We start from the raw sequence: 25,693 nt of genomic DNA, 5'->3' as shown, positions 1-25,693 counted from the left end.
CACCCAGAGTCCTCTTGCAGCCAGGCCCCCCTCCCGCCCACCCCCCTCCCCCAGGAAGTAGCTCACCAGCTCAGGCCCTCACCTCCTTCTCCAGCTCCAGGTCAACCAAGTTTTCCTGCATCTTCTCCTGACGGCTCAGCTTCCGCTGCAGCCCCTCCACTTCTTCCCTGAGCAGCCCGTTGGTCTCTCGCATCTCCCTGAGGCGCAGAAATAAAGTCACTCACTCGCCATGTGGCCTGGAGACGAGTCCAGGAGCCCAGGAGCATTGGGCTGCACACTGGAACCCCTGAGAACTAACCCATGGAGGCTACCACCCACCACCTGCGCCCGCCCCACCGCCTGCGCCTGACTCACCGCAGATAGGCATTTTCCTCCTTCAGCTGCTTCAGCTCCCGCTCCATCTTGGGCAACCGCACCAGCTCAGACTTCATGTTCTTCACAATCGCAGAATCCTGCTCCTGCAGGAACAGCTTCTGCTCCAAATCCTGGTTGAGGCCAGGGACAGAGAGGAGAAAGTCATGGATGCCATACTGCCCCAGTTCTTCAGCGACCTCCGTGACCCAGTCCCCTTCTCCGGAAAGCCTCCCTGCCTGCCCCGGGCGTGCCTCTGTGCTGGGGCTCCGCGTTCACCCCAGGGCAGTGCCCACAGTGGAGCACAGGCCAGTGCCATGCTGCTGTGCTGCCCTCCGAGGCAGGAGCCGAAGACACGTCGGGCCCAAGGACACTCAGCAAAGGCCCTGAACAAACACCAGTAAAACATCTGCTCCCCGTGCGGGGCCTGCTCCCGCTGCTCTAACACACAGGTAACAACTGCGTCTTTTCCACGGGAGGACAGCCTTCCTTCACCATCTCGAGGTCTCTCAGGACACAACGGAGACAGCTGGCACCCATGAGGGACAAGTCACAAAACAGCTATGAGTCTGAGACCGGGACCACATCAGTCAGCCATTCAACAAACACCAAAAAAAAAAAAAAAACACCAACACGAACGGGGCCCTCTCTGTGCCAGGCACTGAGTCACACAGTGGGGCCAGGCGACGCAGATGGGGTCTCTGCAAGGAAGAGCCTGGAGCCTGGCAGAAAAGACAGGCATCAGGCATGTAAACCCCGAGAAGTGGGCCAAGGGCTGCAGGAAGGAGGATGAGGGGCAGGAAAGAGGTAGTGGGGCCCTGGCCAGTCTGGCTCAGTGGATAGAGCGTCAGCCTATGGACTGAAGGGTCCCAGGTTCGATTCCAGTCAAGGGTACATGCCCAGGTTATGGGCTTGATCCCCAGTAGGGGGCATGTAGGAGGCAGCTGATCGATGATTCTCTCTCGTCATTTATATTTCTCTCTCTCTCTCTCTCACTCTCTCTTTCTTCTCTGAAATCAATCATACTAAAAATAGAGGAATATGCAAATTATCCGGGACGGCGTCAGGACCGTTCACCAGGGTGGGCAGGGCTGTGGGGCCAGGGGGCGGGACTTAAGGTCTCACGCAATTTCGTCCCGCCCAGGCAGACTCCCCCGCAGCCCTGCAGCCAAATCCCAAGGCGGACCGGGGTTTACTAAACTTCACTGGAGCTGCTCCCCACACCCCCACCCCCTGCCCCAGGACCAAGCTGCCTGCAGCAGGGCGCCCTGGCAGCCTCCTGACAGGCGGGCAGCCAGGGAGAGCCGAGTGGGGGCGGCAGGCAGCCACGGAGGGGCGGGGTAGCCAGAGCCAAGTTCCCGGGGTTCTGAGGAGAGCGCCTGACAGGAGCCCGGACTGCAAAGAAGGAAGAGGAAGAGGCCACGGGGAGCTCTTCCAATCCCCCTGCACGGACACCCTACCCCAGCCCCCGCACCTTCAGGGGAACGGGGAGGCTGACAGGACGGGGAGAAGACCCAGCCTCGGGGGTAGCCGCAGCCCACACCCCACCATGGGCACCCACAACAATAGCATGTTGGTGACGATCCGTCAGCGCCCCCGAGGCACCCGGGGCCTGTGGCCCGCTGCTGCCAGGCCCCCTCCGCTGGGGCCGGGCACGCCTCTCCTCCCTACAACTCCAGACCCCAGTGGAGGCAGGCCCGAGGGCCTCCCAGGGTCAGACCCATCCTCCTCGACAGCAGGAGCACCGTCTCTGCAGCAGCGCAGTCTCTGTAGCAGAAGTGCACTGAACCTCGCCGGGGGCAGCAGCTAAACCCGCCCTCTTGCCCGCCTGGCCCCACCCTGGCCCAGCCCCCGCCCCGCTCCAGGAGATTGAAGCCCCGCCCTGAGCACGTACAGCTGTGAAACGGCCACGTACAATTTAAAGAATGGCGCCAAGCAGGAAGGTTTGACAGTTACTCCCCCTTCGGCCTCACCGCCCCCCTAGCGCCCCCCTGGCCAGCGCCTCCAGGGACGACCACCACTGCAGGGCTGCTGGCCAGAGCCCTCCCCTCCCAGGCCAGCGGAACCCTCTGCAAAGCTTCCATAGCTACAGTTCCAGGAAATAATCATGCCCTCCCCCATCAGCACCTGCCACCTGTGAGGGTACCCGTGAGCTTAAAAATAACCATCCCTTCCCGTATAGACATCACTTACTTGATGAAACATTTCTAGGTTTATTAGCTCAGAACCTCCTCATGACAACCCAGTGAGGTAGGTGGAGAAGAGATTACAAATCCATGGTATACGTGTATGTATTCAGAAATGAAGTTCAGAGAGGAAGAGTATCAAACCCAGTGGTTCCCAAGGTGCAGCACATGCCCCACAGGGTGGGAGGGGGCAATTTGATTTTAAGTGGGGGCAATTCGAGAATGAGTTAACAGTGAATTTTTTGCATTTCTTATGGTTCTAGGGGGTCTCATCTACAGCGTATCCTACATAATAAAAGGCTAATATGCAAATGACCAAATGGTGGAATGACTGGTCACTATGATGCGCACTGACTACCAGGGGGCAGACACTCAACACAGGAGCTGCCCCCTGGTGGTCAGCGTGCTCCCACAGGGGGAGCACCGCTCAGCCAGAAGCCGGGCTCACGACTGGCGAGCACAGCGGCAGTGGTGGGAGCCTCTCTGGCCTCCGTGGCAATGCTAAGGATGTCCGACTGATGGCTTAGTGGGCCTAAGCCATCAGTCAAACATCCCCCCAGGGCTCCCGAACTGCGAGAGGGCGCAGGCCAGACTGAGGGACGCCCCCCACCACCGCCAAGTGCACGAATTTCGTGCACCAGATCTCTAATAAAAATATATTTAAAAAAAAAAAAAAAGAGGTAGTGGGGATGTATGAAGTGGTGAGGGTGGGGAGAAGGCTGGGAGGAGAGACAGGTAAGCACAGTAGCCACAGAGAACAGCCTGTGAAAGACCAGAGGCAAGAAAGAGCAGGGAGGCGAGGAGCTGATGGGGCGGAACAGCTGGGGAGGGAAGCAGACAGGAAGGAGCAGGGAGGCAGCGGGAGGCAGACCAGGCGGCGGGGCACAGAGGGTGGATGTCACTGTCAAGGCGGCGGCAGCCACCCGGGGGCCTGCCATCACTGTCGGCCTGGCAGGGCCCTCCCTCAGTGAAGCAGCACAGCCGAACGTCAGAGCCAGCGCCTGCACTGAGACCCCCACCCACGAGCCGGACGACCTCTCCCCGCGACGGATCCCTTCCCACTCACACCACCTGACTATCCTGTGTTCCCTTTCCTCCTGTCTCCATCCTGGGAGGGAGTGTGTCTCTCTTCCCTGTGGATCCCTCCCAGCTAGCAAAGCCTGGCACACGGGAAGACAGTCAGGGTAAATGGCACCGGGCGCAGCAGCCACTGTCCCCATTTGCCATGAGCACAGCCCAGCGCAGAAGCACCTACGGACGGAAAAGGGGCTGAAACCACCCCTGGGACACCTACCACGGTCCAGGGACTGAAACGGAGCAACTCACCTTGATTTTCTGCTCCTGCTCTGCCCTGGCTTCCTGGCCAGCCTGGAGTTCCTGGATCTTCTCATTAGCTTCCTGCCATTTTCTGTGAAGAGAAAAGTGGATCCCATGCAGAATGTGGTATGTGGAGACAGGGACAGAGAGGAGAGTCACGGACCCATACTGCCCCAGGTCTTCAACGATCCCCTTACCCTAAAGCTCTCTAGTGCAGACACACATACACACACTGACACATATGCATGCACACATACTTGTATGCACATGCACTCACACACATTCACACACATACATGTACACATACACTGCCCACACTCCCCTCAGGGACAGCCCGCGTCTGGATGCTAACCCCTCTCCTCAGGACAGGCTCGGTGGGGAGCCCAGACCACCAGCCAGATCCCCTCCGGCTGCAGCACCCCGTTCTCCAGCCCCACATCTGCTCACACGGCAGCTTTGGCTGCTGGCCCTGGCACAGCCACAGTGGGGACCTACTCCTGGCGGATCGTGACTCCACCAAGTGGCCACAACTCTCCCTCAGCAACATCTGTGAAGACAAAGGCCAAATTCTTCAGGAGTCTACAGGCCTCTGATCTCAACTCCGCGAGTGAGTTTTCCCTCTCCATGCCTTTGCTCAGAAAGCCGTCTTCTGGGAATGTTCTTTACCACCCGCCTCCCACCGGCTGCAGATGTCCACCGTGGCCTTTAAAACTGAGCTCCAGCCTGGCTGGTGTGGCTCCGTGGTTGAGCATCGACCTATGAACCAGGAGGTCACGGTTCGATTCCAGGTCAGGGCACATGCCCGGGTTATGGGTTTGATCCCCAGTAGGGGGCGTGCAGGAGGCAGCCCATCAATGATTCTCTCTCATCATTGATGTTTCTACCCACCTCTCTCCCTCTCCCTTCCTCTCTGAAATCAATAAAAATATTTTTTTAAAAAAACGAGCTCCAATGCAACATCTTCTCCAAAGCTCCCTCCATGGCTACTCCCTCCTCGTTCTCAGGACATTGAAAACGACACTCTGTTCTAACACTATATGTGGTCCTGGCCTCAGAGGCCTCAGGGTCTGTCCCCAAGAGCCCAGGGGTAGGGAGCACCTGAAGGGCACCTGTGGAGCCTCGGGGCTTTGGGACACACAACACTCGTGGAGGCTGGTTGGCACCCGCAGGGGGTGCAGGACAAGCCTGTGTCGTCCACACAGTTCACGTCGGATACCCAGCTCAGCCCTGCCCACAGCAGCAGGTGCGCAGGCTCCACACGCACTCACCTGAGCTGCAGCTCCAGCTGCTCCTGCAGCTCCTGCTTCTCGGACTCCAGGCCCTTCAGCTGCATCTCCTGGTTCATCACACTCCACTGCAGCTCCGAGACCCTGCCCTTCAACTCGCTGATGGTCTGAAGCGGGCAGAGCACACAGCGTCCCCTGAGGCCACCGGCTCACGGGTGCACGGGAGCCTCCGCAGAGAAGAGATCAAAGGCCCTCCCAGAGCCTGGCCTCCCATCCCACTCCAGAGGGCAGGGACAGAGCCATCTGCTCCTTCAGAGGAATGACCAGAAGCCCCAGAGCACCCGCCAAGCCAACCGTGAGTCTCCCAGGAGCCCACAGGAGAGGCTGGGTCACGTGACAACAGCCTCAGGAGCAAGAACTGCTGCCGGCCAAGATGGGCCCCAGCCTCACACCCCCATGGCAGCCCTTCCCACGAAACACCCACACACCACAGCCCATCACCTCGCACCCTCCCCAGTCCCTGGTGTGCTCTGCACAGCCCTCCCTGCACACCTTGCCCCCTCCCCCAGTCTGGAGCTCCTTCCCTAACCCAGTGAGCCACCTCCCACTGTGCTGAAGATGCCACTGGAAGCCACAGCCAGGCGCCCCCAAGACGCCGGACATGTCCTCAGATTGACACCACAAACATCACACAGAATGGGGAGCTGCCAGAATGCCATGGTGACTGGAGCGCTCCCAGGCCAGAAGTGCCAGCTACAGCAGCCCTGGGAGCCAGACATCAACCCAAGGGGTCCTACAAGCAGGGCAAGAAAGAAAAGGAACTGACAGCTCAGCACAGAGGGTGACACCTGGCAGTCCCTGGGCACCCTGCAGACAAGGAGGCCACCGCACTCATTCACCAGTCACCCGGGACCACTTACAGGATCAGCAGCACCACCCCACATCCTTCCGGGAGGCTGACGGGGGCGACACAGGCCAGCGTCCCCTGCTCCACTGATCTGCATGGTTTGCTATTACAACAGCGACTACCAATCTGGGAACCACACAGAATGAAGGGACTAAAAATACGCTCAACAAGGAGCACATCCTTTCCTGCACTCAATAAACAGGCATGGCACCAGCACCGTGTGGATACCAGGGTTGGACAGGTGGTGTGGGTGCGCCAGGCCATCAGGAGGTGCCTGGAGAGTAGCGAGCACAGGACCCAGGGCACCGAGACAAGAGAAGGCAGTGGGTGGTGCGGGTTGTGACTCTGCATCGAGCGACTGGGAAGGCTCCTCAGAGGAGGTGAAGAGTAAGAGAAGCGACCTGCGTGGTCCTGCGTCCCAACTGGCCACGCCCTTTCCCACGGTGGGCCCCATTTGGCATCCACTTCGCACCTTCTGTGGTAAGGGTCTCCCCCTCTTGCCCTTCACTGAAGGGCGTGCAGGACCTGCCTCCCCGGAGACCCCCACACCTGCCTCCAGAACCCAGCAGGAGGGGGAGGGGAGGACAGGTAAGCACAGCAAGGGGGGGAGGAGACCCTTCTTGAAGCAGATCCCCTCCCCCTCTCCTGCCAACATCCGTGTCAGAAGACAGATGTACAAACATCCTTAACATGTTCTCCAGTGTGGCCAGAGCAAGAACAGCCCGGGCTTCCAAATTTGCCACGGGAGACAGAGCACCCGTGCTCCATGCCACCTCCCTGCCTTCCCCCCACCCCCGCCAGTGTTTCCTCTCCTTCCTCGCAGCCTGTGATCCTGAGCAGCACAGCGCAGGGACCGGAAAGGTCAGAGGAGTCCAATTTCCACCAGCATCAACGCTTGGGCTGTTTCTAAAATGGAGACAGCCTTCACTTGATGGAGATGAAAGGACACTACAGTTCATTGACGCTCTGGTTTCAAAGGTGCTCTCAGACGCCAACACACACACACACACACACACACACACACGTGCTGACACACACACACAAGCACATGCTGACACACACACACACACACACACACACACACACGCTGACAATCAAAGAAATGCAAACCCAGAGGCAACTACCTACACCTTCTGGGGGAAAACAAAACAAAACATACCAGTGTACCAGTTAATAATGCGGATTTTTTTCAATAGATGGAGTTACACATATGTTGATATACACTGAGTGGCCAGATTATTATGATCTCTGAATGCATAATAATCTGGTCACTCAGTGTATATCCTATATAATAAAAGGCTAATATGCAAATTGTCCCCTCGACCAGGAGTTCGACCAGCAGGCAGGCCAGCCAACCACCCATGTCCCCTCCCCCTGGCCAGGCTGGCCAGACCCCACCCATGCACAAATTCATGCACCAGGCCTCTAAATACACACACACACACACACACACACACACACACACACACACACACACAAACACTGAGTGGCCAGATTATTTATGAAGAAAAGATTATTATGGGTTCAGAGATCATAATAATCTGGCCACTCAGTGTATATGCGATTTTATGTGTATGCTATTTTGTTGTATTGACAAGCTTCAAAACTTCATATGTCAAATTTTCTGAAGGTGTTAACATCATAGATACTTTTACACTTAAAAATGTCAAATTTCGTGCCCAAAAAAAGAGCATTTGCGGGAAGTTTTAATTCATTATTTTGAAGAAAAGTGCTGCTGAAAGTTATCGTATACTTCGGGAAGCTTATGGTGAACATGCTCCATCTCAAGATAATTCTGAATGCTGGTTTAAACGCTTTAAAAGTGATGATTTCGATGTGAAAGACAAAGAACGTCCAGGTCAACCGAAAAAGTTTGAAGACCAACAATTACAAGCATTATTGGATGAAGATGCATGTCAAACTCAAAAACAATTTGCAGAAAGATTAAACGTTGCTCAGCAAATAATTTCCGATCATTTACAAGCAATGGGAAAGATTTCAAAGGAAGGAAAATGGGTGCCACATCAACAGAAGGAAAGACAAAGGAAAAACCAAAAAGTCATCAGTAAAATGTTGCTTCAAAGGCATGAAAGAAAGTTTCTTTTGCATCGAATTATGACTGGTGATGAAAGTGCATTTATTTTGAGAATCCCAAATGCACAAAATCATGGGTTGATCCAGGTCAACCATCAAGATCGACTGCAAGGCCAAATCGCTTCGGAAAAAAGACAATGCTCTGCGTTTGGTGGGATCAGGAAGGAGTGGTGTATTATGCGCTTCTAAAACCAGGTGAAACCGTTAATACTGATCGCTACCGACAACAAGTAATCAATTTGAACAACGCTTTGATTGTGAAATGACCAGAATGGGCCAGAAGACACGGCAAAGTAATTTTGCTTCATGATAACGCACCATCACACACTTCAAAACCAGTTAAAGACACGTTAGAAGATCTTGCCTGGGAAGTATGAACCCACCCGCCGTATTCACCAGACCTTGCTCCTTCAGATTACCACTTGTTCCGATCGATGGCACACGCACTTTCTGAGCAGCACTTCAACACGTACGAAGAAGTGGAAAATTGGGTCTCTGAATGGTTTGCCTCAAAAACAAGAAAAGTTCTATTGGGACGGTACCCACCAATTACCTGAAAGATGGGGAAATGTGTAGCTAGCGATGGACATTACTTTGAATAAAGCACTTTTGATGTTTCTCTTGAAATTATCGTGTTTTCTTTGATTACAAAATCCGCATTATTAACCGGTACACCTGGTACACAGAATTTCCAGAAAACCACACCCCCATGCCAGGTGAGACCCAGCGGAACGAGAACCCGTAGCACGGGGCAGCACGGGGCAGCACGAGCGCAGGGACCACTGCGACTGGGGCCCTCAACCCCCTGCGAGGAATGACTCCAATGAAACATTCAAAGGCAGCAAAAAGCGGCAGGCACGCAGCTCTCTGCCTCACACGTGTCCGTGTACAGGGTGTGCGTATAAAAAACCAAAGCATCTGAAACCGACAAGAAACAGTCCCACCAACCACTAATAATCGTGATTGCAGAGACTAAAAGGTGCTCAACGGAGTCACTGAAAACCACAGAACGGACAACCGGCAGCTTTGCTGTGATGACAATGGAAAGAACTAGAGGCGCAGAATTAAAGCACCAAACGCGCCCCCTCACCTCGCCCGCCTCGGCCAGGCCATCCTCCTTCTCCCGCAGCCGCTTGTTGGCGGCGTCCAGGCTCTGCTTGCACTGCCGGTTGTGCTCCAGCTGCTCCTTCATCTTCTCCTCCGCCTCCGCCTCGCGGTCCTGGAGCTGCCGAATCCGGGTCAGGAGCTCCTGGTTGCGGTCCACCTCACGCTGCCAGAGGGAGGACCTGGTCAGCACGGTCAGGGCAGGGCGGCCCCACCGGCCTCCCTCAGGCCAGGCCCCCGGCCCAGAGAGCACTCAGCAGGAGCCCGGAAAAAGCGGAGTTCAGGGCTCTGGCCCAGGGACCCCCGGGGGCTCTCAGGTGTGTCACCCAGTGTCATCGTCCAGGAGCCCATCTGCAGGGAGGAGATGAGGGTGAAACCCCACGCTCAGACTGGACCTGAGAAAGAAGCCCCCGGGCTCTGGCAGCCCCAGCTTTCACTGACTGCACACAGGCTACCGTTACAGCAGCTGGCATGCGCGACCGGGCGGGACAGGTGGCCTGCAGGCAGGAGCAGCTGACCCAGGGCCTACTCTACCACCAGGGCACCTTGTCTCCCGCAAACCTGCAGAGCCACCCTGTACTCCACCCTCAGGGCAGCGTGGCCTGTGCTGGTGAGGAGTGTGCGGAACTAACACTCCTCCCTCTGATGATCCCTGGGGTCGTAAAGGCTGACCCGGCCACGGAGGTGGTTCCTTTCAGCCTAAGAAGCCAAGGGACTAGAAAGTGGAGGAAGCCTGGTTACATGGAGCAGACACCGCGGCCTCGGACCTCTGGCCAGACAGCTGAGCTGCAGAAGCTCCTCCAGAGACCGCCAGGTACTCCAGGGCTGCCTTCCGAGGAGGCCCTGCATCAAAGGCACCTGCCCCGTGCAGCAGCGAGGTGCTCTGGCTGCACCCCACAGGCAGGTGTGGCATCTCCACTCGGCGGCCAGCCTGAGCGCACGTGGGCAGGTCCTCAGACACCAGCATCTCACCATCTAATAGCTATTTCCAGGCGGGAGGGCTGAGATTCCCACCCACCTGTTCCGCCCAACCCCACCCCCCACCCCCCACTCACTGCCAGTGACAGTCCTGAAAAACCACTGTAGATGCCCAAGACTCAAAGGAGCAATTTAAAAGCCACGGACTCAGAGGCCCTGGGTCACCGTCAGCCCGTCTACGGCCGGAAGGGAAGGCCTCTCGGGGGCCCGTGTTCAGTGTGGGCCCCAGGATGAAGCCCAGTCAGCCCTGCCCTTGGATTTCCCCAAGACGTTTGGCGACCCTGCAGCCACCCCTCACTTATTCAAATGGTTCCTGAGCACCTTTAAGGTGCCACAGCCAGTTCTGGACACGGGGGGTCCAGGGCAGTCAGGACAGGCCCTGTCCTCACGGGACTCAGGGCCCAGAGAAACGCCAGCAGCTCCACATCCCAGTCCACTGAGAGCCAGGCAGTGCCACCACGCCCGCAGCGCCCACAGTCCATGGCCCTGTGCCACCTCCCTACCCGTAAGGACACTCCAATACTTGCAAGATTCCCACAGCTTCTCCCTCCTGCTTCCCACTGGTTCCCCAAGATGGTCCCTCCTAGGACAACCCAGAACATCACATCCGTCCCACCCACAGAGAAACACCACTCGGAGCAGCACCTGGGCCAGTGCCAAAGCCGAGGCCGAGGTGCCCCAGCCACAGGCCACATACATCTCTGGGCTACTGAACCCACGCAGCGCACCACAGCCAGGACCTGTCCACCGGGTTCAAACGTGTCCAGTCACAGCACATCCTCAAAGACCCCAGCCATTTTTAAAGGGACAAGGAAGGCGCGCAGATGTGCCATGTATGCAAGAGCAGACCAGACATCACCCTCAGGAAAGCACAGAGCCAGGATGCGCTGCCTGAAGCTTAGCGGCATTTCCACTCCTCACAGCGCTTCCTGAAAAACCCGTTATCCAAGCCAAGGAAGCACTGGGGGAGGACCTGGAGCCCCTGGGTAAGGGAGCTATGCTTTCCCAGCCTGCCATGGGTGAGCCAGAGCAACATGCAACAGCCCCGAGATTGGGGCTCTCTGCTCTGAGGCCCTATAACCATTTAAGCAAGACCCAGCCTGAGCCCAAGACCCCTATGCAACCTGGTGACTTTCTAAACCAGTGTGGTGACCCCACACCACCTGGTCTTTCTGCCAGATCTTCATCCCAGTCCTTCCAGAGGGAGGGGAGCCAGGAGGCCCGCGGGGAGGACACCCGCAGCACCGGCATCTGCGCAGCCTCCGCGAGGAGGGGAGCACAGCTGATACCAGGGCCTGGAGGGCAGGCCTGCCCGCCCAGAGGCAGAGCACCTGGCTCCTGGCCGTGTGCCTCTAGTTTCCCATGGTCTCAGGAGCTGGCCACCTGCACTCACCTCATAGCTCCGGGCGCTGGTGCTGGCCGCTCGCTCCAGCTCCACACGAGCTCTCTTGTGACTCAGCTGCATCTGCATCTTCTCCCGCTCCACCTGGATGATGTGAGACTTCGACCGGATCTGCTCCGCTCGCTCTTCCAGCTGGCCAGGTCATGCCAAAGGAAAGAGAATCCTCAGTAGCCGCTGCGTCCAACAGGCCAGTGGCTCATTCAACACACTCCTGGAGCACCTACTCCCAACACAACCCACACCCAGCCCCAGGGAAGAAGGAAGACACTGGATCCCAAGTTGGGTGACGGGCAAAGAAAATGAGAGAGATGAAGAGGGGGGTATGTTTAAGATGACAGTTGTGGGTTCGTTTCAAAAAAGTGGGCAGCCTGGCTGGTGTGGCTCATTAAGTGAGAATCAACCTATGGATTAGGTCACAGTTCGATTCCCGGTCAGGGCATATGCCCGGGTTGCAGGCTCGACCCAGGAGGCAGCCAATCAATGATTCTCTCTCATAATGATGTTTCCATTTATCTCTCTTCTCCCTTCCTCTCTGAAATCAATAAAAATGTATTTTTTTAAATTTTTTTAAAAAGAGAGTATATTAAGAAAAGGGCCTCCTGTTGCCGTGGAACAAGTTACCAAACTAGCAGTATAAACACCAGTAACGAGTATCAGTCCTGCAGGTCAGAAGGCCAGGACACAGCTGACCACGCAGTCAGTAGGGCTGTGTGTTCATCTGGACTCGGGACCCGCTTCCACACGCACGTGGCTGTGGGACTGTCACCATGGGCTGCTGTGGCTCTGGAAGGCCACCCGCAGTTCCTGCCACACGGCCCCTCCAGCTCCACAGCCACCCAGGGAGAGTCTCCCACGGGGGGGTCGCTCTCCTGCTCCGCACCTCTGAGCTCTGGTCTCATCTCTCAACCACACTGTTCAGGCTCACCTGGGTTCACTGACCTGAGATCTTAATCACATTTACAAATCTCGTCGCCACAATCCTAGTTAGTGTTGGATCAAATGGGTCCACCAAGGACCACCTTAGAAGTCTGCTCCCACTGATGGCAGGTCCACAGAGGTGAGTTCAAGCCTTGAAGGGACTCAGAAGACACACCAAATGGTTTCAAAGAATCACCGACTCTAAGGGCCTCTTCTCCAGGTGGGCTGCACCTGACCACTCCAGAATGGCCTGCCATCCAGCACACAGCACCTCCTGGACACTCAACAGCCATGCCGAGTCTTGGGTGCACCCCAGAAACACCCAATCAGAATCGTCCTCTGACACGCACTCTCAGGGACTCACATGCACGATAGAATTTGAGAAGCACTGGGCTAGAGCAAGTGGTTCTTATTTCAAGCAGGGACATTTGACACTGTCCAGAGACATTGCTGACTGCCACAGAGAAGGTGGTAATGTGTGTGCTACGGGCACCTAGTGGGCAGAGGCCAGAGATGTTTAGCAACAGGAAAGTCCAGCAAAACAAAAACTATCCAGCCCAAAGTGTCAGAGTGCCAAGGGTGAGAAATGTGGCCAGAGAAAGGGAATTTCCGCCCCCTCACACCCCCCCACCCCGCACTGGTGGGGGCCCAAGTCCACACCTCCTTCACCCTCTGTTTCTCTCACTGCACCGCCCACCTGCTGGCATATGGAGGTTCCTAACTCCACCCTCCATCAAACACGCTGGCCTTCCCAGCCTCAGTCTGTGTCTGCAGGTGGCCCAGCTTCTCCAAAGATGCAGCACACATCTCCAGGGGGCACCACCCACAGGGACCAGGAGTCCCAGAGACACGGGCTCCAGGCCTCCTCTTCCTTGAATGTGGACTGCATTTGAAGGAAAGTAACTGAAACATGCTTTTTTTTTTTTTTTTTTTTTTTGAGGAAGGGAGAGGGAAACAGAAACATCGATGATGACAGTCATTGATCAGCTGCCTCCTGCACGCCCCCCACTGGAGATGGAACCAGCAACCCAGGCAAGTGCCCTGACCGGGAATGAACGGTAGCCTCCCAGTTCTAGGTCAATGCTCAACCACTGAGCCACCCTGGCCAGCTGAAACATTTTCATATTTACACAAACACTGACGTGTAGCAGAGCAAACTGTGAACACTTCCAACTGGAAACAGGAAACTTATTCAAAAGAGGGAGGGGCCTGATGGCAAGAAATAGACCTACAGCTGGGGAGGCAGGCTGGGGGAGAGAGAGCACTGGGGGAAAGCCTGTGACGGGCCAGGTACCACGGCAGGTACTGCGCATCTCTAACCAGCTCACTCTGGCTGTCACTCACTCACTGACCCTCCCAGTGCTGAGTGAGTGAGAGCTGGGGGCCTCCAAGATTCTAGGTTTACAGTCCTGACAGGCCAAACATCCCCAGTCATGTGCATCAATAAAATTGTTCCTTTTTTCAACCAGTGGGCAAGGATCACAGTGTAACCTATTACCACTATTATTTCAATAAAAAGTGTTTTAACACAAGAAAACTAATTTCAAAATAAATAAGAGTCCTTGCCAAAAAATGGGAGTGAGCAACTTAGTCCACTACTAACAAATATAAAGTAATTCAATTACTCAGCAAATGAATGCATCTGAGCCTCATGGGGCTCCCAGAGCAACAGGAGCCCACAGGCGGCTCAGGACACTATCACCCAATGGCCCCAGCAGCACCCACGTCTGACACAGGATACTCTCGCTGAACGGCCTCAGCAACGCGAGGGCCAACAGGAGAGGAGGGACGCAGCAGCTGGAGCAGAGCGGCGGGCCTGGGCAAGCCTGCGTGGACCCAGTGATTCTGCCCCAACTGGGACTGACCCCACAATTCCTTAGACGCTGGCGCCCTTCAGGAGACCTGACCCCTTTACAACTGCGTCTACAGGGAGCAATGCCGAGAACTTGGAACAAAGCAAAACAACACTACAATCAGAGTAAAACTGTCAAAATCGCCCCTTGGCAGACGGGAGCCAAGATCTGCAAACGGCCTCCCGCAGTCTGAGGCCATCCCATTCCCAAGCCTTCACTCACTCCGCGGCTGTCCCGCCAGGCCAGCCAAGGACCTGTGTCACCGCACCGCCTCCCTTCCCGGCGTCCACCTTCGAGGGAGCCAGCTGCTGCTGGCACTGGGTGGCCACTCGCCCAGGCAGGGTGGGTTTTCCTCCGTTAAATGAACAGCCAGCGCTCCAATCCCCACCACGAGGCCTGTGAGCTCATTACCGTGAGCACACACTGACAGACCAGGCTGTCAACCAGGACGGGTCAGGGCCAGACCCTGCTTCCCTCCCGCTTTCTCCCCCAAACTCTGAACGCCCACGTTAGAGACCCGGGAGACGGCCAGCTGGCCTCTAGCTGAGGAGACACTGACCTGCCGCAGGGACAGTAAGTGCCCACTTAACATCAGCAGTGGCCACAGGTCCTACGACTTGCAGCAAAACGACGTGTAAGGAAACCGATTTCACCACAGGCTAACTGGCACAAACAAGAGTTACGTTCCTATGGCGTCTCACCCACAGGAACAACGGTATGCGAGGGCCCGATGTCTGAGGAACTGACCCAGCCTATCTAAGGGCAGTGTTTTACTTAAGAGACCCCAGTCCCGACGCAGGGCACTCACCTGAACGACATGGAAGACACCTCCGGACAGGTGTCTTCAGCCAGGGACGCCGTTCCCCACGACACTCACCTGCATGCTCTGCTGGTACTGCATCTGCAGGAACCCTGGGGCCGAGGCCGCAGCGTCCAGGCCCGCTCCTCCGTCCACTCGCTGAGAGATGAAGTTGTTCAAGGACCGCAGGGAGGACAGGACCGTGGTGTTTTCCCCCAGGTCCTCCATGGCCACGCCTCTCTGGAGGAAGAAAGGGAGGGGTCACGGGAGCCTTCCCCAGTAACTTCAGTCCCACGGCTGCCCTAGCCCCTGGTGCCCCGCCCCGCCGCTTGCTCTCTGAGCCCTTCAGGTAGTCCAGGGCCCACAGCCCGTTACCCAGGGTTACCTGGGAGCCGAACTGCTGATTTGCCAGAAAAGTAAGAGGCACAGAAAGCCGACATGCCCCCAAGCCGCTGAACGTCAGAGACGACTGTACAGCAGCGGGACAGACAGACAGCTGGGGGGTGGGGGGGTGCAGCAGGCAGGTGGCACCTCCCACAGTCACACTCACAGAGAGCCCAGTTTCTGGGAATCACAACCAGAACACACAGTAATGCTGACTTGTTAACAATCCTATATGATACAACGCTAATATGCAAATCATCCCCTTGGGAGTTCAACCAACCAAGAGTTCAACCGCTTGCTATGAAGTGCACTGACCACCAGGGGGCGGCGCGGAACGAAGGAAGACCCCAGCCGGCAGCCAGCAGCTGGCAGCCAGGGGAAGGAGGGTCCCCAATTGGCCCTGATCGCCTGCCAGGCCTAAGAACCCTACCCATGCACAAATTTCATGCACCGGACATCTAGTCTATAATAATAAGAGCATAATATGCTAATTAGACCAGTGCACTCACACCAGGTATGAAATGCTGGCTCCCGGCAGGTGGCCGCCGTTGCCATCGCTCCACGGGTGCGTAGAGGTGCCCACTCCTCCTTCTCCTCCCCGCCCCCCCCCAGGAAGCGCAGCCCTCAGCCCTAGGGCCCATGGCCGCCTGGGCCTCAGCCCCCAGGACACTGGCCATGTCCAGCCGCTTCTCCCAGAAGACGTGCGGGGGGACCTGCAGGGGCGCGGAGGGCAGCTGGGGCTTGACTGCCCGGCTCAGAAGGACAGCAGGGACCAGAGGCAGTGACAGGCAGAGACCCTGGCTACAGGGGGGCGCTGGGGGCAAAGAAGGGGGAAGCAGGTAGAGGAGAGGGGGACCCGAATGGAGGAGAGGGGACTGAGGAGGGGGAGCGGGGACTGAGGAGGCGGTGCGGGGACTGAGGAGGCGGTGCGGGGACTGAGGAGGGGGTGCGGGGACTGAGGAGGGGGTGCGGGGACTGAGGAGGGGGTGCGGGGACTGAGGAGGGGGAGCGGGGACTGAGGAGGGGGTGCGGGGACTGAGGAGGGGGTGCGGGGACAGAGGAGGGGGTGCGGGGACTGAGGAGGGGGAGCGGGGACTGAGGAGGGGGTGCGGGGACTGAGGAGGGGGTGCGGGGACAGAGGAGGGGGTGCGGGCACTGTGGAGGGGGAGCGGGGACTGAGGAGGGGGAGCGGGGACTGAGGAGGGGGTGCGGGGACAGAGGAGGGGGTGCGGGGACAGAGGAGGGGGTGCGGGGACTGAGGAGGGGGAGCGGGGACAGAGGAGGGGGTGCGGGGACTGAGGAGGCGGTGCGGGGACAGAGGAGGGGGTGCGGGGACTGAGGAGGGGGTGCGGGGACTGAGGAGGGGGTGCGGGGACTGAGGAGGGGGTGCGGGGACTGAGGAGGGGGTGCGGGGACTGAGGAGGGGTGCGGGGACTGAGGAGGCGGTGCGGGGACTGAGGAGGCGGTGCGGGGACTGAGGAGGGGGAGCGGGGACAGAAGAGGGGGTGCGGGGACTGAGGAGGGGGACAGAGGAGGGGGTGCGGGGACAGAGGAGGCGGTGCGGGGACTGAGGAGGCGGTGCGGGGACTGAGGAGGCGGTGCGGGGACTGAGGAGGGGGTGCGGGCACTGAGGAGGGGGTGCGGGGACTGAGGAGGGGGTGCGGGCACTGAGGAGGCGGTGCGGGGACTGAGGAGGCGGTGCGGGGACTGAGGAGGGGGTGCGGGCACTGAGGAGGCGGTGCGGGGACTGAGGAGGCGGTGCGGGGACTGAGGAGGGGGTGCGGGCACTGAGGAGGCGGTGCGGGGACTGAGGAGGCGGTGCGGGGACTGAGGAGGGGGTGCGGGCACTGAGGAGGCGGTGCGGGGACTGAGGAGGGGGTGCGGGCACTGAGGAGGCGGTGCGGGGACTGAGGAGGGGGTGCGGGGACAGAGGAGGGGGTGCGGGGACTGAGGAGGGGGTGCGGGGACAGAGGAGGGGGTGCGGGGACAGAAGAGGGGGTGCGGGGACTGAGGAGGGGGTGCGGGCACTGAGGAGGGGGTGCGGGGACAGAAGAGGGGGTGCGGGGACTGAGGAGGGGGTGCGGGCACTGAGGAGGGGGAGCGGGAAGGGGAGCAGGGACGGAAGGACAGAGCCGGGAGCGAGCGCCGAGGGTCGCCGGGTCAGAGCCGCGGGCCTGAGAAGGACGGAGGGGGCGGCGCCCAGCCTCGGCCTCAGCGGGCAGCCCTGCCCGGACGCGGACCCCGACCCCGGGCCGCCCCCTGCACAACCCCCGCCCCCGGCCCCCGGCCCGGCCCCGCACCCACCTCACTAGCCCGGTCGGCTCGCAGTCGCCGCCGCCGCTCAGATCTCCCTCCTCTGCGCCTGCGCTCTCGCGAGATCTGCGGCTGCGCTCTCGCGAGATCCGGCGGGGCTGGCCGAAAGCTGCCGGGCTGCGCGGCGGCGGGTCCGGGGCTCTGCGAGAGCTCCGCATCCGCTCCCCCGCGGGGGCCGCTGCGAGGGGCCGCGGGACCGTCAGGGCGCCCCCGCCCCACGCAAGACGGGCTTCGACCGGGCGGCTGCCTCGCACCGTGTTGTGTGGAATCGCCCCGCCCCGCCCCGCAGGGCCAGACCTGTGCGCGCCCCGCCGCTCCCGGCACCTGGCTGCCCAGGTACCTCCCTGAATTCCCGCGGCCCTCCCTCCGCTCGGGGCCCGCTGGTAAAGGAGGGTGCTAGGCCGCCGTACCGCCCTCCGGCGCCCTGTGAGCGTCCGAGGGGCTCCGCCTGGGGCTCCGTCCTCCAGGTCGCAGCCCTGCCCCCGCCCCCGTCGCGAGTGACAGCAACCGGGGTCAGCCCGGGAGCACGGCCCCTCCTCCCAGCGCTGCCCACCGCAGGCTGAGGCCCGGTGTGGACAGCGTTCCCTTCTTCCAGATGAAACACGTGAACCCAAAATGGACGGGACCGGAGGGGGAGCACGTGATGGAAGTGGCACGGAGGGTTCCCGGACTTAACCAGCCACCACCACTGGAAATGAAATGAAAACCTAATCCCAGCCCAGCCTGCAGCTCACCTCTGGCAGCTGGGGCAGCCGAGGGCCCCAGGGAGACCCCTGGGATCCAGTCATCACTCCGCAGTCAGCAAACTTCTGGGGGGCGAGCACCTCCAGGAAATGGCTTTGAAGAAACCAGTAACCGGTTTTCAAAAGCAAACTTAAGCCCTGGCTGGTGTGGCTCCTTTCGATTCTAGTCAAGGGCACATGCCCAGCTGCGGGCTCAATCCCCGGTGTGGGGCGTGCAGGAGGCAGCCGATCAATGATTCTCCCTCATCACTGATGTTTCTCTCTCCCTCTCCTTCCTCTCTGAAATCAATAAAAATATATATATATATTTTTTTAAAAAAGGCAAACTTGGATGGGGGCGGGGCAGAGAAAAAAATAAAAAAAGGCAAACTTAAAAACATGGAAATCCCTTCAGGTAATACAACCTATCGTGTTCATAAAGCGGCATCAATTCCCTGGAAGAGAAAGGGAAATAACACACACTGTTGTTTGCTTTGGCAATTACCTTTACCGTCTAGGGAGCCCGGAGTATTACAGCAATGTATTTCCAGCAAAGCCCAAAGCACACCCACGCCACGCATAAATTCATACCAAATGTCTCCCCTAATTGCTCCGGGAATTCTCGCTGCTTGAAGAGTGGATGTATCTGCAGATCATTCACCAGACATGGAAATTAATCCCCAGACTGAAATTTCAGATTTTTCTACATTATGCTGTAGAGCCAAAATCTCAACTGGAAACCTGTGCTGTCCCCGGAGCAAAGGCGGAGCCTGTTTCTCGGTAGCTACCTAGCCTGTAAGGCGAGTGCGCGCTGCCTCAGTGTCTGTCCTTCCCTCCCCAGCCCATCTGCTCGTCCTTTCTTTCATCTTGACCCTCTCTCCCAGTAACTTCCTCTTCACAAATCACGCGATAGACCGTTTGTTATCATGGCCACTGAATACAGTTCTGTCCTCTTTTCCGTGTAAAAAGAGGTCCCCACTGTCCTGCCTGCTGCCTCCCAGGTCAAGCCCGGGCCTCCCAGCCGCACGCGGAGTGCAGCGACATGTGCAGCGACCAGGGCCGGGAACGGAGGAGAACGCTCAGGCCCGCCCAGGCCCCTCCGCGCGGCGGTACTGTGTGGCCAGGAGGTACACCTCCGAGGACTCCTTCCTGCTGGCTTCCGGCTTCAGGGTCCTCGTGCCCTGGAATTCCTCTGTCAGTCGCTTCTGTAACCGGTGGCTTTGACTTCCAGCCCAGGTCTTACAGAGAAACGTCCCCCCGGGACACAGCACGTCGGGAGCCACGTCCAGAAGCAACAGGCACAGGCCAATGAGCCGGTCGTGGTCCAGGCCCCGGATCCCGGTAGCGTTGGGGGCCATGTCACTCAGAATCACATCTGCTCTCCCGCCTGGAAGCAGTTCTCGGATTCTCTGCCAGGTCCTCGGGTCGGTCACATCCGCGGGGCACAAGAAGGTCGCTCCTCCCAACGGTGCGATGTGAAGGAGATCGACCCCGAGCACAAAGCCCACAGGACTGCTGGGATCTAAGGAAGAAACTGAATTAGTTATTACACCCTGATTCTCCCCACAAAGTCATGAAATAGGACCAAGGAAGAGCTAAAGTGCAGGCAGGCGGACACGGGCCTTCTCCCCTCTCTACATCCTGCAAGGACACACGTGGGGGCGTGGTGGTGCTTCACGCTACATCGGAGAAAGCTGAGGCCCAGAGGCTCAGTGCTGTCCCAGAGTCAAAGGCAGACCTGGGGCCATACCCCAGACTTGTCTCCAGCTCTGATTTCATTTCATTTCATTTCATCCCTGAGACTGCTCACCTGATGAGCTAAAACAGAAACTGTTACACTAGCATATAAAGTGCCTCTGGGCCAGTGGTCGGCAAACTGCGGCTCGCGAGCCACATGCGGCTCTTTGGCCCCTTGAGTGTGGCTCTTCCACAAAATACCATGTGCAGGCGCGCACGTACAGTGCGATTGAAACTTCGTGGCCCAGAAGTCGGCTTTTGGCTCTCAAAAGAAATTTCAATCGTTGAACTGTTGATATTTGGCTCTGTTGACTAATGAGTTTGCCGACCACTGGGTTAAACCAACAAGTCTGTCTATAGCTTCATCCAAATTCTTTCCATTAAAAAAAAAGCTGAGCTATGGGGGAAAGGGCAGATGTACAATAAGGTCCAAAATTGGTACCCTGCCCATATCCGATTTCCTGAGGCGGCTGGTCCTGCACTGTGCTCTCTCCTGGAGCATCCCCTTCGTCACAACCTCAGGATGTCCACTCGAGGCAAATCGCTTGGGGTGCAGCTGGGCAACTTCTGGGAGAAGGAGCAAGCAAGCCGCTTTCCCCCCACACTGCTTCCACTTCTCCCCAAGTTCACGTGGCCCCCTGCTCCTCCACAGCCCGTCGGGGTCAGGAACCACTGCAGTGGTGCCAGGGAAGTTTCTGACCCACGTTCAGTCACTAGGTCAACAAGCATTGGCACTAAAAACAATGTTTTTATGCCAATTCTCAAGCCCTACGGCGCCCCAGCCAGCCATGTGGCGGGGCTGCTGAATGAACCAGACAGGCCCAATGCTATACCTTCTGCGGGTCACTCCACTCCTCTACCTCAGTTTTCTCGTGCAGAAAATGGGCACAAATGTCCCCACTCTAAGGTGCCTGGGAGAGATGCTTGTGAACTGTCACAAATGTCATATAACACCAGCGCACGCAGGACCCTCAGACGCCACAGCTGGAATACAGGTGGCAAGAAGGCTCACTGCAGCGCAAAGACCCGATGCCCTGGATGCGGGGACGGTCCCCAGTACCCGTTCAAAAGGATGACGTCGCTCTCTAAGTTGTATGGGTGTTGGTTTACCTGTTTATTAATCAGGGGAACCTTTTTCATATTTAAAAAATAACACACACCTTTGACAGCCCAGGCTGGTATGGCTCGGTTGGTTGGAGCGCCATCCCATACATGGAAAGGTTGCAGGTTCGATTCCCAGTCAGGGTACGTACCTATGTTGTGGGTTCGAACCCTGGTTGGGGTTATGTGCAGAAGGCAGCCAATCGATGTTCTCTCTCATATCGATGTCTCTCTCCCCCTGCGCCCCCCAATCCCTTCTCTCTAAAATCAATAAGCATAACCTTGGGTGAGGATTTAAAAAAAAAAACAAACAAAAAACCTTTGACAAAACCCGAAAACATGGAAGATAAAAGCTGCGCCCCTCGGGTTGAGCCCGAGTTGGATCCGGAGCCCCAGCTGTGTGAGCGGAGCAGCCCCAGCGGACCTCGGGGAGACCAAGGGCTTCGGCGGGCAGGACCCAGAGCCCGGGTGCGGTCAGACAGCGCTGCCGTTCAGCGCAAAAAGGCTCCGTTCCGGCTCCTCGGCAGCGAGAGGGCCGTGGTGGAAGTGCGTTCCGAAAAGAACGTGGGAACAGCGTTAGTGTGCAAAAAACCTGAAGGGACACACACCCACACACAAGTGCGGTGTGATCTGTGGGGATTTTATTTTATTTTAAATATATTTTATTGATTTTTTACAGGGAGGAAGGGAGACGGATAGAGAGCTAGAAACATTGATGAGAGAGAAACGTCAATCAGCTGCCTCTTGCACACCCCCTACTGGGGATGTGGCCGCAACCAAGGTACATGCCCTTGACCGGAATCGAACCTGGGACCCTTGAGTCCGCAGACCGACACTCTATCCACTGAGCCAAACCGGTTAGGGCGATCTGAGGTGATTTTAATCGTCACTGTACCTTTCGTTCTAAAAATGTCAGTGTCCTATCTTTATCATTATTATTACCAAACCACCAACTTCAGAAAGCGGCTCAACCGCTCTGTGTCCTGCGGAGACGAGACCCACCTGTGCCTGCAGCGTTGACTCTCTGCACCGCCACCTGGCTCCACGCCCCGGGGGCCGCCCCGCAGTCTAACACCCGGAGGCCGGGCCGCAGGATCCGGTGCCTCGTGTCCATCTCCAGAAGCTTGAAGGCGCTGCGGCACCGGTAACTCTCCACCCTCGCCGCCTTCACGAATGGGTCCTTCAGGTGGCGCGTCAGCCACAGGTGCTCGGCGCCGGTGCGAGCCTTGCAGTGGCTGGCCGCCGTGTGGAACCCGTGGCGCGGCAGGGACGCACACGCCAGCCTGCAGCACCTGGCGAGGGAAAGGGGCAGCCGGATTGGCATCCCGCATCCACTAGTCCCGAGCCTGGTGGGGGCCCGGTGCGAGCCGTGCAGTGTTAGAGAGCAGCACGGGGGCCCAAGAGGGGAGGCAATCTGACAGCCACCGTCAGAAAGCAGGTTTATGTACTGACCTGTGACCCCCACAATTTATATTGCAGGCCCCACCCCGAGCACCTCAAAATGGACTGGTCTTTAAAGAGGGAATTAAGCTAAAATGAGGTCAGATGGGTGGGCCCGAATCCCATAGGACTGGTGTCCTTATGAGAATTAGCAGGCACAGAGGGGCAGCCACGTGCGGACGCGGGAAGGAGACCGCTGCCTACGCGGAGACAGGCTCAGGAGAAACCAGCCTCTGGCACGTTGATTTCGGGCTGCTCCTCGGCCAGCACCTAAGAATGAATTTCGTTGTTAAAGCCACCTGCTCTGTGGGCCTTGCTACGGCGGCCTGAGCACACGGACACGGCCAGCGGTGGTCAAGAAGCGTTCTTCGCCCTGGCTGGGGAGCAACGTGGGTTAGGACGTCGTCCCAATGTGCCCAAGTTGCGGGTTCGATCCCGTCGTGGCACATACAAGAATCAACCAATGAATGCATAAACCGGTGGAATCAATGCCTCCCTCTCTGTCTCTCTCTCTCTCTCTCCCCCCCTTTCTCAAATCAATCAATAAGTGTTTCCTCTCCTGACGTTTTCTACGTAAGGAAAACTCAGACATCAGTGACAGCCACCTTCCTTGTATCCACCAAGATCTTCCCAGTCCCGGTTGGTAGCAATGATAAAGTCAGCGAAAGGAACATTCTTTCCCACCTGGGACAGCTGTTCGCCAGATGGCGAGAGACGGGAGAGAGCGCGGTGAGGAAGCGTCCTTGCCTGGCTACGGGGTTCCCCGTAAGCAAGTTCAGTGGCTAGAGATCCTGACCTTCACATTCCTTTTTTTATATATATATATGTATTTTTACTGACTTCAGAGAGGGAGAGAGGGATAGAAACATCGATGATGAGAATCATCCATCAGCTGCCTCCTGTGCGCCCCCTACTGGCCCACACCCGGGCATGTGCCCTTGACCGGAATGGAAAGGTGACCTCCTGGTTCATAGGTCAAAGCTCAACCACTGAGCAATACCTGACCAGCCACATTTCTTAACAAAGCTGAATCAACTGGTGGAATAGTTTAAGGGCAAGCTCCCAGTCTCTTAGGAAAAGTTAGGTTTTAACAGTTTAGCAACTGCCAAGACTCATTTAACTCTACAGATTCTATACTTTTATTATATTTTTCTGATGGTGAAAAAAAAGCTATCATTATCCCCAGGCTCCAGGCCGAAGCCTGTTCAACACCAACGCACGTGGACACAATCTGAAGACAGTAACGCAGGCCTTCAAGTGCCTCAGCCTCAGGAGAAGGGGGCAGAGCGGTCCTGGTGCCAGAACCAATCCCAGGAGGAGGGGCGGAGACTGCAGTTACACAAACACATCCCCCGGATTTGGGCAGCTGACCTCTGACCTCCTCCAACCCCACAGCAGCCTTTCCTTCTGAAGTATGGTAGCAACCACACTTGGGTAAAAATTGCTGTTTAATATTTTAACCTTGCTGTTTTGGGTTCTGTACTCATTTAAAAGTTATTTTGATTTTCTGGACTTATGTATGCTATCCCAATACTCCATTGATGATGGTTTGAATGTCCCATTGATTGTGATCTCACTGGTCACCGAAGCACATTCCCGGGACCCAGACAGTTCAATTATCCTAAATTGCCTCAGTAGCTGTGGAGAGTGCATTCCTGTGGACTCAGTGGTCCCAGAATCTGGACCGCACAATTATTCTAAATTGTCCAGGTGGTCGGTCCCAGACAATGTGTTTCTGTTGACTCAGTGATTCGTAGATAACTAAGTTGCTCAAATTCTGCTTCTGTAAAAAAATGCTTTTTCGCGAAACAGATTCCTCATTCCAGACCCAAAGATGTAACCGATACTTTTGTGACATTCTGCCGATAAGAGCCAGGCGTGGCGAGCTGTTCGGGACTCCGAGGTTTGGAGCTTTAGCCCCTCGTATGCCGCCGGCCTTTAACCAATGACTCCATAATCCGGCTTTTCTGAGGCGTCCTTTGTAAGATGGGGGTACATTACAGCTTTCTCGGAAGCCTGTGCCACAGCCTGGAGGCCCGGGTGCCCTTCACCAGGGCCCCTCCGCCTGCGGGGCCCCCTCGCCGGCCCCCCCTCCTCCTCCTCAAACCCGGACCGCTCTCTGCCCGCCCGCCGAGTCCGCAGCCCCCAGCGCCGGGCGGGCCGAGTCCGGGCAGGACGGGGCGCAGTCGGGGTCCGTCCGGACGAGGACACCGTGCGGCCCCGGCCACTCCCGCCTCCGCCGCGCATGCCGCAGGCGCCCACAAATGCCGCCCCGCGCGCCCGCCGCCGCTCACCCCGCCATGGGCGCCGACCCGCTCCCGCCGCCGGAAGTGCCGGCTCCGCTTCCGCCGGAGGCCTCGCCCCCGGAAGCCGCGCGCGGGCCCTGAAAGCGCGGGGAGCCCCTGGCAGGTGAGCTGGGGAGCAGGGAGCCGGTGAGCGGGCTGTGCACCCGGGAGAGGGGGCCGGACAGCCTTGGGGCAAACGGATGCTTATCTTGGGGCAGGACTGCCCTCCGCTTTTTTTAATGTATTTTTATCAGAGAGGAAGGAAGGGAGAGGGAGAAACATCAGTGTTGGGTGAGAACCATGGATCGGCTGCCTCCTGCACGCCCCCCGCTGGGCATGGAGCCCGCAACCCGGGCCTGTGCCCTGACCGGGAATTGAACTGTGACCTCCAGGTTCATAGGTCGATGCTCAACCACCGAGCCACACCGGTGGGATGTGCCCTCCTTGTGCGGAGGAGCCTGTGCCCACTCCGGGCCTGGGCTGTGGGCGGGGCGTGGGCTGTGGGCGAGGAAGGGAAGGTGTGTCCCTCGCCGCTCAGGGCCAGGCCTCATTGACAGGCCCTGCAGAGCTGGGAGG

At 57.7% G+C, this 25,693-nt stretch overlaps 3 protein-coding genes across 8 annotated transcripts in view; 1 reads left to right on the top strand and 2 right to left on the bottom strand.

Moving 5' to 3' along the window:
* Nucleotides 1-18,675, bottom strand: part of MAD1L1 (mitotic arrest deficient 1 like 1) — a 160,217-nt gene extending 141,542 nt beyond the window's left edge. The window contains exons 1-8 of one of the 3 annotated variants that reach the window (XM_079772904.1): nt 18,567-18,675; nt 15,214-15,375; nt 11,557-11,697; nt 9,172-9,351; nt 5,123-5,247; nt 3,864-3,945; nt 355-485; nt 83-197 (exon numbers count right to left, since the gene is read on the bottom strand). In XM_079772904.1, coding sequence (XP_079629030.1) covers nt 83-197; nt 355-485; nt 3,864-3,945; nt 5,123-5,247; nt 9,172-9,351; nt 11,557-11,697; nt 15,214-15,375; nt 18,567-18,620 — 990 coding nt within the window. In that variant the 5' untranslated portion in view covers nt 18,621-18,675. Of the gene's footprint in view, nt 1-82; nt 198-354; nt 486-3,863; nt 3,946-5,122; nt 5,248-9,171; nt 9,352-11,556; nt 11,698-15,213; nt 15,376-17,823; nt 17,913-18,566 lie in introns of those variants that run through there. The other 2 variants (XM_079772905.1, XR_013813608.1) reach the window with 2 other exon arrangements.
* Nucleotides 18,676-19,619: 944 nt separating this feature from the next.
* The window catches only part of MRM2 (mitochondrial rRNA methyltransferase 2), a 37,153-nt gene continuing 31,079 nt past the window's right edge, over nt 19,620-25,693 (bottom strand). The window contains exons 1-3 of one of the 3 annotated variants that reach the window (XM_079772924.1): nt 25,127-25,167; nt 22,395-22,684; nt 19,620-20,076 (exon numbers count right to left, since the gene is read on the bottom strand). In XM_079772924.1, the coding sequence (XP_079629050.1) occupies nt 19,634-20,076; nt 22,395-22,684; nt 25,127-25,134 (741 nt within the window). In that variant the 5' untranslated portion in view covers nt 25,135-25,167 and the 3' untranslated portion in view covers nt 19,620-19,633. Of the gene's footprint in view, nt 20,077-22,394; nt 25,168-25,693 lie in introns of those variants that run through there. The other 2 variants (XM_079772923.1, XM_079772922.1) reach the window with 2 other exon arrangements.
* The window catches only part of NUDT1 (nudix hydrolase 1), a 4,026-nt gene continuing 3,530 nt past the window's right edge, over nt 25,198-25,693 (top strand). Inside the window, exon 1 of one of the 2 annotated variants that reach the window (XM_079772930.1) lies at nt 25,198-25,241. The gene's annotated coding sequence lies outside the window, so the exon portion shown is untranslated. The remainder of the gene's footprint in view (nt 25,242-25,693) is intronic. The other variant, XM_079772931.1, reaches the window with a different exon arrangement.

The sequence above is a fragment of the Cnephaeus nilssonii genome (genome assembly GCF_951640355.1).
Source record: "Cnephaeus nilssonii genome assembly, chromosome: 5".
NCBI lineage: Eukaryota > Metazoa > Chordata > Mammalia > Chiroptera > Vespertilionidae > Cnephaeus > Cnephaeus nilssonii.
The sequence above is the reverse complement of the archived record's forward strand: the minus strand, read 5'-3'. Positions and strand labels throughout refer to the sequence as shown.